This window comes from Garra rufa, chromosome 6 (genome assembly GCF_049309525.1).
Source record: "Garra rufa chromosome 6, GarRuf1.0, whole genome shotgun sequence".
NCBI lineage: Eukaryota > Metazoa > Chordata > Actinopteri > Cypriniformes > Cyprinidae > Garra > Garra rufa.
In genome coordinates this window covers 3,983,241-3,997,701 of record NC_133366.1, presented here as the reverse complement: position 1 = coordinate 3,997,701, position 14,461 = coordinate 3,983,241, and the positions used below count along the sequence as shown (strand labels likewise).

The window sequence follows — 14,461 nt, the reverse complement described above, 5'->3', positions numbered from 1 at the left end:
AAAGATCTTTTTTACTGCCCTGAGTTATTATATTTTAAACCATAAGTGTCGTAATGACTGTTCTATGTGCAATATTTGTTTATGGTTCATCGATCAAGCTTGAAAAACATTGTTTAAACTCTGTCCAATAAGGATGTTTAAAAGTTGTTTTTACTTTACAATATTACCTTCAAAATAAAGTATCCTAAAATGGGACATATCGTTTTCTTTTTTTTTCTGTTCATTTACATATATTACACATAAAACTGCATGAAACACAAAAGTACACATGATCACACAGAAACACAGCTGAAGTTTGTTTGATTTACAGAGAAAGAAGATCTTACCTCATATACAGTGATCTTCACCAACACGAATGACTGATTAACTAAAATAGCATTGTGTGAGTTTAGATGTACATCATTCTGATAAGGAAATATGAGCCCAAAACCACAAATTCAAATTTGTATACAAATGTATTCGCAACAGGTCCAGTTCCTCTGTAGTGTATTTTTAAAATCCATTCACACAACGCCTTATGTTTAATTTCCTGTCTTGTTTTGTTCATTTTTTTTTATTTTAAGATATTTGTAACTAAATTTTAAATAACATAGGAAAAACTAAATGTGACCTGAATAAAAGCAAAATGCAATCGAGTCATCAATGTTTTAATACAAAATTCAAGCCATATGATGTAGACTGTAAAAATACTATTTTCAACCTCCACCAAGGAAATAGAAAAAAAAAACATGTTTACATCAAAAGCTAATAAACAAACCAACCAACAAATATACAAATACACCTGTATATATATATATATATATATATATATATAATAAAATATTGGCACTTGTGGAGTACTTTTTACTTCACGGACATGATGCTGTAGAGGAGCTGAGTGACAGTCTATTAAAGAATAAATTATATGTTAAATGTAATTAAAACCGTCAGTAGGTGGCAGCAAGTGAATTACACAACAACCTGAATTAATTGTTCAGCTGATTCACTCAAAAATGCAGATCTATCCTAGATCTATCTATCCTGATGTGTGTTGCCATAAAAAATACAACAGTTCTGCTGTGGTTTTGTTTGGAACTATTTGAATTGATAGCATAGCATAAACACACAATATTGTGTCTAAACTCTATGTTTACATTATGTTCTTGTTAATTCAACTGTTCAATATCACATTTGGGAAAACTGTCACTCTTTGACCAGCAAAGCAAATTAATCCACTTGGCAGCACTTCTCTTCGCTTTTCAGAGCTACCTGTGCATATTCTACACCTCTGTTGAAAAAAAAAAAATCTATGAGCAACTAAGAACCACAAACTGAGCCAGTGTTTTAAACACTATAATCCCAAATAGAAAAAGAGAGAGTTCAGTTTCATGACTAAATGGTATTTTTCTATAGAGCAATTAAATTATAATAATGTTTGTAAGGCTAATTGGTTTGTTTCATCTGAGCAACTTTTTGCATTCAGCTTTGTGAGAGTTGAGTTCAGACTTATGATGTTAATGAAGAGGATCAGGTTTAAACTGCATGGAAAGAAGAAATTATCACTTTAGCTTTCGGGACTTCAACAGCCCTTGTGAAAAAAAAAAATGTCTGTAACTAGAATTTACTGGTAGTATGACGCAAACAGAACCTGGAAAACTCCCTTTTAATCTATAAATATGATGTTTTAATCTTATACATCAGTGCTGGTTTATTTCCCTCTAAACAAATTAATTTAAATCATCAACAACAACAACTCACTGTTCCTTGCCGACAGACACATACCACAACCAGAGCAACCAGATATCCAATCACACACAGGAATCCACTGCTAAGCACCTCCCTCTTTCTGGAGCTGATCTGTGATCGGTTCCTCATACAGATGAAGAGCATCACAGCCTCACAAAGTCGGAGAGAAAGAAAAGTGCAAAAGGCTTGATATCACGGCACACAGCACCTGGAGACCATGAGAGACAGTTATCTGAAAGTCAGACTCTGAAATCACACTTGATCTTTAAATATAAAATTGAAAGTCACTGTTCGCATATTTGCAGAATTTGTTCATTTTGACAGTGCTCTTCAGTATTAAAGACAAAGCAAAGTTTATTAAAAAATCTTCTCCTACAGCATGTAAAGAAAGGCTTAAATATTCTCTATTCATGTTGCAAATGCAGACAATTCTAACAGCCTATTCAGTATTTTCACTGTGTGAGTTTATGTCTATACAAGTATGTACTAAACTGTATATTTGAAAATCTGAATATACTGAATGTTACATGAAAGAAGCTGCTTGGCATTTTCAATATTAAATTGATCACCACAGATTTTATATCATTACACATCTTTATCACATTTAATTTAATTTGAGACATTTCATAAGTTGTTATATAATGTCATGCATTTCTCAGAAGTATTCGATCTCCTGGAAGAACTCTGTGTACTACACATTGTTAAATGTATGTATTTTATACATCCCTAAATATTTATTAAATATTATTACTATTTAATACTATTACTACTATACTACTTTTTTTCGAACTTGGCAGTGTTTCTGCATTTGACCAAAATTCTGATCCAGTTTTTGTCCAGGAATAAATGAAGCCTTTTTAACTTATGTGTTATTTGTTTTTATTTATTAATATGGATTACATTTTTTTTTCATTGCATCTAACATTTATTAACATTTGTCATGTTTTGTCCAACATGGTGAGGAAGAAATTGTCAAATTGTTTTCCAAATAAAGGTAATATATTATAACAAACTCAAAAGCTGTGAAAAAACTTGAGATAGTGTTCAAACTTAAACACGAACAATACCAGACAATGAGGGAGAGGAAAAATAGCAACTGAGGCCTAATCCACAATAAATGTTTTTTTTTTCTTTTTTTATCTTGTCCACATGAAAACACAAAAAAAGGCTATGAAGTACTGTCAAGAGCATCCTAAACCAACAGGTGGCGATATAACCCTATACGTAAAGCCATGTTGGCCAATCAGAAGCCTTAAAAAAGCATGCGCTCCAACTTCACAACAAAGCTAATAGAAAGGCAAGCCTGCAACTGTTAACTAAAAAAGCAAAATGAGTAAAGTACTGCTTCCGGTTTGGGAAATGAGACCAGAGGCCGTTTTCTTTGAATGGATGTCAATGGAGTCGAGGCAAATACAACTGACAAAAACTAGAAACATGGTGGAATATCCTGTTATGTTACCTTCACAGAGTACTGATGGTCAAATAGAACAAACGTCTGAAGTAATAAGAGATACATACAAAATGTGCAGATAAACTGATTGATATAAATAATCTACTATCTTTTTCACAATAAATATTCCTGTATGATAACAGAAACAAGTAGAAAACACATAAATGGTTCTACATGAATGTGGCAAAAAAAAGAAAAGAAAATAATAATAAATAAACTTAAAGGAAGTTAGTAGATTGCATCAAAATTAATGACAGCTATAAAATGAGATGCATATATGATATATGTAATAAGCATTGATTCTGTTGTAGTGGTATTTTACTGTATGATAATGGCATTTCACTCGATCATTTCCTGGACATGATACTAGCATTTTTGGGGACAATTTTGATGTTGTTGGGTTTGCATCCACAGCAAAGACATCTGAAGAACGTCCAGTACTGCTGCCTGACCTGGACAAGAATGAGACGAGAAGAGCTAAGCGACTTTAAGAGATCAATTTAACCTCTGAAACTCAAGAATCAGAATGTTAAGAAAACGGCCTTAAGAGATTAGAATTGCCTTTGCATTTTTTACTTGCCTTCCATATACTGTCTCTGGAGACACTGAAATTTTTTTCTTACGGAGAGGAATGTTAAATTTATAGCCGTTTTACAGAAAAAAAATAAATAAACAAAAAACTGTTGCCTTGAAAGTCAGGCCTAAAAGTTGGAAGTTCTTTTATAAGCTTGGGAGATCAAGGCAATCTTTTTCTGTTTAAGTTTTAAATTTGACAGTTGGAGTTTGAATAGTTTGGACGTATTTGAACATTCCGTCACAGGAAGCAAATAAGGCAAAGGGGAAAGTAACATTTTAAGGAACTGCCTTTAAAAAAATGCATCATTCCTCACTAAAAGTCACTGATTTCCAAAATAAGAACATGACCTTCATGAAAACATCATAATGTGTAATGTCTGACCTCATTGTTGAGGACACAGTAGATCAGGAAGATGAAGGTTCCCTGCTGGGAGTTCACGATCAGGAAGAGGATCTCCAGCATCTCATTGCCGTTAGCGAAGAAACCCAGAATCCAGGGGCAACCAAGAACCACAAACTGAGCTAGTGTTTTAAACACCATGATCCTGCAGATAAACAGAGAAAGAATGAGAGTTAATGTGTCTTTGTGGTTTTTATGTTGCTTTTTTAAAAAGTGGTGGAACAACAATGCATCATACTTGGTTTGTTTCATCTGTGAAACTTCAGCATTTTGACTTTTGAGAGTTGAGCTCAGACTGATGACGACTCTGATGAAGAGGATCGTGTTCAACTGCAGGAAAAAAAAAAAACTTTTTTATTATCTTTTTTTTTTTCCAACAGCCTATTAGAATAAATGTCTGCAACTAGAACTTACTGCTAGTATGACACAAACAGGACCCAGAAAACTCCAGATAAAACCTTTATCTCTTTTTATCCAGCAGCTGTTCAGAGGACCACACAAAATAATAACTAAAAATAATTTATCAAAATTACTATTTCAGGTGCATACTGATAAAATTTTACTGGAAAAAAAGTGTAATACATTCTAAATATATTTTCATTTTCCAGGTGACTGAATAAAACGGGCCAACTAAAGCCTTTATTTGATCTTATCAATTTTTTTAATATCCCAACTCACTCTTCACTGCCGTAGCCTTCAGGAACCAGACCAGCAGACACGCAAACCACAATCATAGCAACCAGATATCCAATCACACACAGGAATCCACTGCTAAGCACCTCCTCCTTATTGGAGCTGATCTTTGATAGGTTCTTCACACGGATGAAGAGCATCACAGCTTCGATGAACATCCACACAAAGCCGGAGAGAAAGAGGAAGTGTAGAAGGCCTGAGATCACGGCACACAGCACCTGGAGACCATGAGAGACGGTTATGATGATTCTCAGTGAGGCTGTGCTGAGCTGTAGGGCTCCTTCATCATTCTCACCTGCTGAGGCCGTATGAGGCTCAGGAACTGCTGTGTGAGCAGGAACAGAAGGTGAGCCAACAGAAGACTGATGCAGATGTTGATTCGAGCCACATTATTCACTCCAGGACTCCACTGACAAAGGACAAAGCTCAACAGGGCCAAACTGAAGAACACCAGTCCCACGATCACACACACCAAATTCAACAGTTTCATCAGTTGAGAGTCGCTCTGAGAAAAAACATGTCAGAGTACATGAGTAACAAATCTGTGCTGTTCTTCATTGTTGACTAGAAATGTTCTCATACCTCTGGTGGGCGGCTGGTTTGCATGATAAGAGCGAATGTTGACAGATGATCACAGGAACACACAGTGTAGCTGCTGTTGGTCTCTAAAACAGAACAACCATCTACAATCCACTCACTGATATTCCAGTACACACAGGACAGAGAACCGCTGGGATCAAACTCCTGCAAAAGATTAAGAAAATATCAGAACACTGAATATTAGATGTTTTCAGATGTTCATCAGTGCTTAATTTGGACAAAACCACATTTCAATTTCTCACTCTGATGTGTCTCAATGTGAAGTTGACAGGTTTGGTGAGTGTAGTGTTGGTGGTTTTGGGAAGAGTAGCTGAGATCACAGTGGACATCATGGTTTTAATTGTGTTATTTGGTGTGATGTAGAAGTCTGGCTTTAGTAGATTCTCCATCGTCTTGTAGCTCATGAAAGCCACAGCAGCTGATCCTGAGTGACAGAAGCAGAAAAGCAGTAAAGAAATTATGTGAGTGAATGTAGTTTAGTGATAATATGTTGTGAATTCTGATAATGTATTGTTAATCACAATAAAATATTTCACATACTTTCGTTGTTGCTCTTGGCGATCCCAATGAGATCAATGTCCACAGAAGAATTTGTTGTATCAAGTCGAGGGATGCTATCTAAAGTGACCTGAGGTCCAACCGTGAAGACTTGACCCTCTGATTAAAAACAAACAAGCAGTTATGCTCTATATTAATGCATTTAAAATATGACTGTAAAAGCGCTATGGGTGCACGGCAATACACAATTAAAGAGATATATAAATGCATCATTCATTCATTCATTCATTCATCGAATACTCAGGAAAAAGGTGGATAAGAAAGACAACACAATAATTGTGTCTCAACTTACCTACAGCAGGAAGAGTAAAACTAACATTGTCACTTGTGTACGTTGGCTTCACCAATGTAGAAATTAGTTTCTCACTGGTTTTTAACACACGGTTTCCATTAGAGGCTAGTTTAGCTTGGTTGGCTGCTGCTGCTGCTGCAGATGATGATGATGATGATGATGATGATGGTGGTGGTATCGCTAAACTCTCTGAAGCCTCGAAGGCTATAGTCAAAATGCTGGTGACAGTCTAATTTATTGATCAGAAAGATACAGTTCAATAGAGTTACTGTATGTGTAAATGTCAGCAGAGCTAATAAGACAGCACTACTAGTCTTTATGTAACTAACACAGATTATATTAGATTATTTTATCATTTTCTATTAAGACTTACATTCAAAGAAAGCACTGGAGCTGTTATGTTGTCTATCTGCTTAAAGAAATCGTCAAAACATCCTCCAGAAGTCTGTAAATTAAACAGCATCTGTGATAGTAATCATTTTTCGCAATATTAATAGCAAACAAAAGTTAGTTTTTGTGTGGGGGGGGGGGGGGGGTCTATCATATTTCAAATAACCACAATGCACATAATATTTTTCTGTGTCTTAATATTTTTTGGACTATTATTGATAGAAGCTGTGAGTGTAATTCTAAAACTTCAATTTCAGAAACTCAACTTACGGTGCATCCTTCCTGCAGTGTTATATTTATAACTGCAATGACAGAAATCAGCAGTAAGATAATAATAAAACAAAATAAAGCTAATAAAACATATTTGGGTTGACCACCTTATGAACAGACACTCGTGAAAATGGCTGCAATAATCTGCATTTCATATTATTATAATTCCTAGCCTTTACCCAGAGAACATTTGTTCAGTTCTACAGATCCACAAACATGAAATCAAACCACAATTACCAGAAGAAACATCAGACTACATTACCAGGTAATATTGTCTCTGGCGTGACTGTTGTATAGGTGGTGCTGATGTAACTGACAGCTGAAAAAAAGAATGCATTTCAAGTCAACAAACAAACAGTAAGTGAAAGTGGAAGTGCAGTGGGCAGACATTTTTGCTGGTGTGCCCAGGTAGCAACTAGGGGTTTGGTGCCTTGCTCAAAGGCACTTCAGTGAGAAGTAAGTAGGGGTGTCTCGATTCTCTCTTAGTTGGAGGGGCAGGGGCAAATACCCCTTCAGAATAAGATTTTTTGGGACTATACTTTGGGGTATGACAGTTATCTCAGCATAAACCAATCACAGTGGCAATAGCTGCCCAAGCAAACAAGAATACACATACATGCAAGCATTTTTGGGATAAAGATTTTAATAAAAAGTAATAATTTGTTGTATGTTGAATTCAACCGTGTGTTCATATTATGTTGGTGTTATTCAAAGAAATGTTTGAAAAAAAAAAGGTGGTCTAACGTTGCCATGACTGCACGATAGTCCCACAACATGTCTGTCATGTTCATGTCTGATCAGAGCCATAACCATCATAGACATTAAAGAGGGGCTAATCCCACCAATAATTAGAAATCACTAAACTTTTTTCTCAAATATGGCCAATTTGAGAGAGAGGGATGAAAGTTTTGTGTATGCACATCTGTGCGTCTCTCTTACAATGTGAGTTTACTTCAAATACAGCAGATTTATCCTTTCATTGCTGGAAAATATAATGTATTAATAAAAGTCTCAGGGCAGCGTCTACAAGTTTATTTGCACCTGGATGTGTGAGCTGGGGGATCTCCGATAGAAATACGTGTGTGTCAGTAAGCAGCACATTAATATAGAACGGTAACTAAAGGCTCCAATCGACACCTGTATAGTTGTGTGTTTTGTATAAGATAGATGATGTATGATAACATGTAACGTTAAAGTAGTGGTGTCCCACTTGGCTGTCCCAAAACCCTTTGCCTGTCCTGTCATGGCTATGGAGGCCATCTCTGTCTGCCATGTCATAGTCTCGCGTAGCCAGACCTTCAGACTGATGGCTGAAGGTCTGGAATCCATGGTAGCTTTCGAGGCCCCCCCATAAGACCAATCACAACCAATCACAATTTCATTCAGTGCCATGTTTCGGGGCGTGGAAATGTCCCCACAACAACAGACTGGTGTGCAGCAAGTCACTCATTGAAATAACCAGCATTGAAAGTTAAATAAGAAGAGGGAGAGTACCAGCAGTACGTCAGTCTGTGTATAAAAGTGTATAACAAAAATGGTGTCTACATACAGTTGCGATCAAAATTATTCAACCCCCTTGACCTGCAAGACATTTTGCTGCAGAGAACAACATTTTGTGAAAACAATTCAACAAAGGCATCAGTACACTATTAGAGAAAGTTTATTCATACACATTTGAGTAATTTTAAGAATGTAAGTTGATGACTAATGAAAGACAATTAAATTGGCTCTAAATGTTCATGTTCAAAATTATTCAACCCCCAAAAGTAAAATCTGGTGCAGAATCTTTTATTCTTTAAAACTAGCAATAAACACTGCTTGGAAGTGTTTAGAAGCTTCTGTCACCTCTCTACTGCAATCTTGGCCCATTCCTCACCTGAAAAAGCTTTTAGACCACTGATAATATTTAGTTTCACATTGCTACCGCTTTCTTCAAATTCAACTAAATATTTTCAATGAGAATTAAATCTGGAGACTGAACAGGCCACTCAAGAACATTCTGTGACTGATCCCTGAAACAAGCATAAGTAGATTTGGATGTTTACTTTGGGATGACTGTCCTGCAGGAAAGACAATTGATTAATAGCTTCAGCCTTTGCACCAAAGGCATCACAATTCTTGTCAAAATGCCCTGATACTCCAAAGAATCCAGGATGTCCTTCACACAGTCATGTTTTCCACTTCCTGCTAAAGTAAAACAACCCCATAACAGGACTGATCCACCTCAATGTTTGACGATGGAGATGGTGTTCTTCTGCTTACAAGTTTTGCCTTTTTTGCACCAGACATACTGCTGATCCATGGGTCCAAAAAGTTCCAGTTTGGTCACATCACTCCAAAAAACATACTTCCAGAACTCCACAGGTCTATCCAGATGAATTTTAGGATGTTCAAGTCGGTCTTTTTGTTCTTCTTGGTCAAGAATGGTATTCGGCAAGATGCCACAACATGAAGGCCATACTTGTCTAGTGTTCATCTTGTGCTCTGCATTGAAATGTTTTTCCTCCTTTCGTTGGGTCATCTTGCAAGTCTTTGGCTGTACTTTGCAGGTTTTTCTCAGTTGCTCTGATCAAACATTTTATGAAATTGTGTTTTTTTTTTGTTCAACACCCTCAAAGGTTTTCTGGTGCAACACACTTTAAACTAAAGAATAATGCTGCCAGCTGTGTCTCTAGGGACTTTTAAATGTCTTGAAAATCTTCATACAGCCTTAGACTTTATAATATAATAAAACTATTTCTTCTCTATAGCTTTTGTGAGAGCTCTGTTGACTTTACCGTATTTGCTACTCAACTTTAGCACATGCATGTACTAACTGTATGTATGTGTAACAGCTCAAGCTCATTCTGTTTTTAAATAGTGTTTCTAAAGGCTTTATTGTGTTTTAAGACAATTTTGTTCCCCACCATAAAAATAACTGACTAAAAAACAGCAATGTTGAACAGGGGTTGAATAATTTTGAACATGAACATTTAGAGCCAATTTATTTTTCTTTCATTAGTCATCAACTTACATTCTCAAAATTACTCAACTGTGTATGAATAAACTTTCTCTAATAGTGTACTGATGCCTTTGTTGAATTGTTTTCACAAAATTTTGTTCTCTGCAGCAAAATGTCTTGCAGGTCAAGGGGGTTGAATAATTTTGATCGCAACTGTAAGCACCTCTTAGCAAAACACAGAGTAAATCAGTTTACGCTTTGTTTCCCAACAGACCGAAAGTAAACGCGACACTTGCGTCTCCCAGAAATCCAATCAAATTCAACTAATCAGATGACGACTTTGATATTCCTGAAGTGTTTCCAGTTAAGTGTACCATATGCATCAGACGTTTAGCCAAATAAAAAAGCTTTTTCTGCTCTACAAAGGCGTTGTGCCATAGTCACTTGCCCTGCCTTGGTGGTCTGCAAAAACCTAATTCCAGTAAATTATGTCTGAGGCCAATGTTCCCTGCAACTAGGGCAGGGGTTCTCAACTCTGGCCCTCGAGGCCCAATTTTCTGCAGAGTTAGGTCTAGCCCTAATCAAACACACCTGAACAAGCTAATATTATGTCTAATATTATGTATAAATATTATTATTATGTAAGATGAAGAGAGGAAAAACTTCAAATCAGACTGATGCATTTCATGCTTACATTTCAATGACAAAATGTAACAAAAACAAGTCATAAATTGTCACCAACCAAGACTTGGCTGAAGGGAAGTACACACTAAGTGTCACACTCACCTGTTGATGGAGAACTGGTAGATGCTGTGGAAGTGACTTTCAGTATATGACATATAGCATTAACAAGAAAAAAGAGATACCACATAAGGTTTAGATAAACTAATGTGTTATTCAAGAAAATATTATTTATGGAGGGTTAGGGTTAGCATTTCAATACCACAGTCCAGTCTAACCTCATCCTCACCTGTAGAAGTAGAACTGGTAGATGTTGTGGAAGTGATTGGCTGTAAAGAAACTGCAGGAATAAAAGATGGAATCATATGATAAATCAGACTCAGACGCTGAATGACTCTGTTGCTCATGAACATACTACGTAATTATGGAGAAGGATCTTTTGAAAGCCACATTCACTCCTCACCTGCAGTAGTGGAACTGGTAGATGTTGTGGAAGTGACTGTCAGCAAATGACATGCAACATTTACAAGATGGAAAGAGATACCACGTAAAATTTAGATTAACAAATGTCTTCTTCATGAAGTCATTAATTATGGAGGATTATGGTTAGCATTTCAATACCACAGTCCAGTCTAACGTAATCCTCACCTGTAGAAGTAGAACTGGTAGATGTTGTGGAAGTGATTGGCTGTAAAGAAACTGAAGGAATAAAAGATGGAATCAGATGATAAATCAGACTCAGACGCTGAATGACTCTGTTACTCATGAACATACTACTTAATTATGGAGAAGGATCTTTTGAAAGCCACATTTAGTCCAGAAACATGCTCACCTGCAGTAGTGGAACTGGTAGATGTTGTAGAAGTAACTGTCAGTACATGAAATGTTACATATACAAGAAGAAAGAGATACCACGTAAGATTTAGATCAAGTAATGTGTTCAAGAAGATATTAATTATGGAGGGTTAGGGTTAGCATTTCAATACCACAGTCCAGTCTAACCTCATCCTCACCTGTAGAAGTAGAACTGGTAGATGTTGTGGAAGTGACTGGCTGTAAAGAAACTGCAGGAATAAAAGATGGAATCAGATGATAAATCAGACTCAGACGCTGAATGACTCTGTTGCTCATGAACATACTACGTAATTATGGAGAAGGATCTTTTGAAAGCCACATTCACTACTCACCTGCAGTAGTGGAACTGGTAGATGTTGTGGAAGTGACTGTCAGCAAATGACATGCAACATTTACAAGATGGAAAGAGATACCACGTAAAATTTAGATTAACAAATGTCTTCTTCATGAAGTCATTAATTATGGAGGATTATGGTTAGCATTTCAATACCACAGTCCAGTCTAACGTAATCCTCACCTGTAGAAGTAGAACTGGTAGATGTTGTGGAAGTGACTGGCTGTAAAGAAACTGAAGGAATAAAAGATGGAATCAGATGATAAATCAGACTCAGACGCTGAATGACTCTGTTACTCATGAACATACTACTTAATTATGGAGAAGGATCTTTTGAAAGCCACATTTAGTCCAGAAACATGCTCACCTGCAGTAGTGGAACTGGTAGATGTTGTAGAAGTGACTGTCAGTATATGAAATGTAACATATACAAGAAGAAAGAGATACCACCTAAGATTTAGATCAAGTAATGTGTTCAAGAAGATATTAATTATGGAGGGTTAGGGTTAGCATTTCAATACCACAGTCCAGTCTAACCTCATCCTCACCTGCAGAAGTAGAACTGGTAGATGTTGTGGAAGTGATTGGCTCTAAGGAAACTGAAGGAATAAAAGATGGAATCAGATGATAAATCAGACTCAGACGCTGAATGACTCTGTTGCTCATGAACATACTACGTAATTATGGAGAAGGATCTTTTGAAAGCCACATTCACTACTCACCTGCAGTAGTGGAACTGGTAGATGTTGTGGAAGTGACTGTCAGCAAATGACATGCAACATTTACAAGATGGAAAGAGATACCACGTAAAATTTAGATTAACAAATGTCTTCTTCATGAAGTCATTAATTATGGAGGATTATGGTTAGCATTTCAATACCACAGTCCAGTCTAACGTAATCCTCACCTGTAGAAGTAGAACTGGTAGATGTTGTGGAAGTGACTGGCTGTAAAGAAACTGAAGGAATAAAAGATGGAATCAGATGATAAATCATACTCAGATGCTGAATGACTCTGTTGCTCATGAACATACTACGTAATTATGGAGAAGGATCTTTTGAAAGCCACATTCACTCCTCACCTGCAGTAGTGGAACTGGTAGATGTTGTGGAAGTGACTGTCAGTATATGAAATGTAACATTTACAAGAAGAAAGAGATACCACGTAAGATTTAGATCAAGTAATGTGTTCAAGAAGATATTAATTATGGAGGGTTATTAGCATTTCAATACCACAGTCCAGTCTAACCTCATCCTCACCTGTAGAAGTAGAACTAGTAGATGTTGTGGAAGTGATTGGCTGTAAAGAAACTGAAGGAATAAAAGATGGAATCAGATGATAAATCAGACTCAGACGGCGAGCTGAATGACTCTGTTACTCATGAACATACTACTTAATTATGGAGAAGGATCTTTTGAAAGCCACATTTAGTCCAGAAACATGCTCACCTGCAGTAGTGGAACTGGTAGATGTTGTAGAAGTGACTGTCAGTATATGAAATGTAACATATACAAGAAGAAAGAGATACCACCTAAGATTTAGATCAAGTAATGTGTTCAAGAAGATATTAATTATGGAGGGTTAGGGTTAGCATTTCAATACCACAGTTCAGTCTAACGTCATCCTCACCTGTAGAAGTAGAACTGGTAGATGTTGTGGAAGTGATTGGCTCTAAGGAAACTGAAGGAATAAAAGATGGAATTAGATGATAAATCACACTCAGATGATGACTGATTGTTAATAATAAATATACTACATAATTATGGAGGTGCATCTTTTGAAAGTTACATTCACTCCTCACCTGCAGTAGTGGAACTGGTAGATGTTGTGGAAGTGACTGTCAGTTTATGACATGCAACATTTACAAGATGGAAAGAGATACCACATAAAATTTAGATTAACACATGTCTTCTTCATGAAGGCATTAATTATGGAGAATTATGGTTAGCATTTCAATACCACAGTCCAGTCTAACCTCATCCTCACCTGTAGAAGTAGAACTAGTAGATGTTGTGGAAGTGATTGGCTGTAAAGAAACTGAAGGAATAAAAGATGGAATCAGATGATAAATCATACTCAGATGCTGAATGACTCTGTTGCTCATGAACATACTACGTAATTATGGAGAAGGATCTTTTGAAAGCCACATTCACTCCTCACCTGCAGTAGTGGAACTGGTAGATGTTGTGGAAGTGACTGTCAGTATATGAAATGTAACATTTACAAGAAGAAAGAGATACCACGTAAGATTTAGATCAAGTAATGTGTTCAAGAAGATATTAATTATGGAGGGTTAGGGTTAGCATTTCAATACCACAGTCCAGTCTAACCTCATCCTCACCTGCAGAAGTAGAACTAGTAGATGTTGTGGAAGTGATTGGCTGTAAAGAAACTGAAGGAATAAAAGATGGAATCAGATGATAAATCAGACTCAGACGCTGAATGACTCTGTTACTCATGAACATACTACTTAATTATGGAGAAGGATCTTTTGAAAGCCACATTTAGTCCAGAAACATGCTCACCTGCAGTAGTGGAACTGGTAGATGTTGTAGAAGTGACTGTCAGTATATGAAATGTAACATATACAAGAAGAAAGAGATACCACCTAAGATTTAGATCAAGTAATGTGTTCAAGAAGATATTAATTATGGAGGGTTAGGGTTAGCATTTCAATACCACAGTCCAGTCTAACC

General features: G+C 36.5%; 1 protein-coding gene across 1 annotated transcript; it reads right to left on the bottom strand.

The window, feature by feature from the left end:
* Nucleotides 1-3,522: 3,522 nt before the first annotated feature.
* On the bottom strand, nucleotides 3,523-13,018 carry LOC141336320 (adhesion G protein-coupled receptor E3-like). The gene is made up of 26 exons (XM_073841891.1): nucleotides 13,014-13,018; nucleotides 12,847-12,882; nucleotides 12,673-12,723; nucleotides 12,488-12,523; nucleotides 12,314-12,364; nucleotides 12,133-12,168; nucleotides 11,949-11,999; nucleotides 11,764-11,799; nucleotides 11,590-11,640; nucleotides 11,409-11,444; nucleotides 11,225-11,275; nucleotides 11,040-11,075; nucleotides 10,866-10,916; nucleotides 10,682-10,695; nucleotides 6,955-6,986; nucleotides 6,668-6,739; nucleotides 6,295-6,523; nucleotides 5,985-6,101; nucleotides 5,687-5,868; nucleotides 5,427-5,588; nucleotides 5,140-5,349; nucleotides 4,830-5,062; nucleotides 4,566-4,632; nucleotides 4,390-4,481; nucleotides 4,134-4,296; nucleotides 3,523-3,627 (listed from the first exon to the last, which is right to left on the bottom strand). The coding sequence occupies exons 1-26, from the start codon at nucleotides 13,016-13,018 to the stop codon at nucleotides 3,523-3,525; spliced, it is 2,205 nt and encodes a 734-aa protein (XP_073697992.1).
* Nucleotides 13,019-14,461: the final 1,443 nt, after the last annotated feature.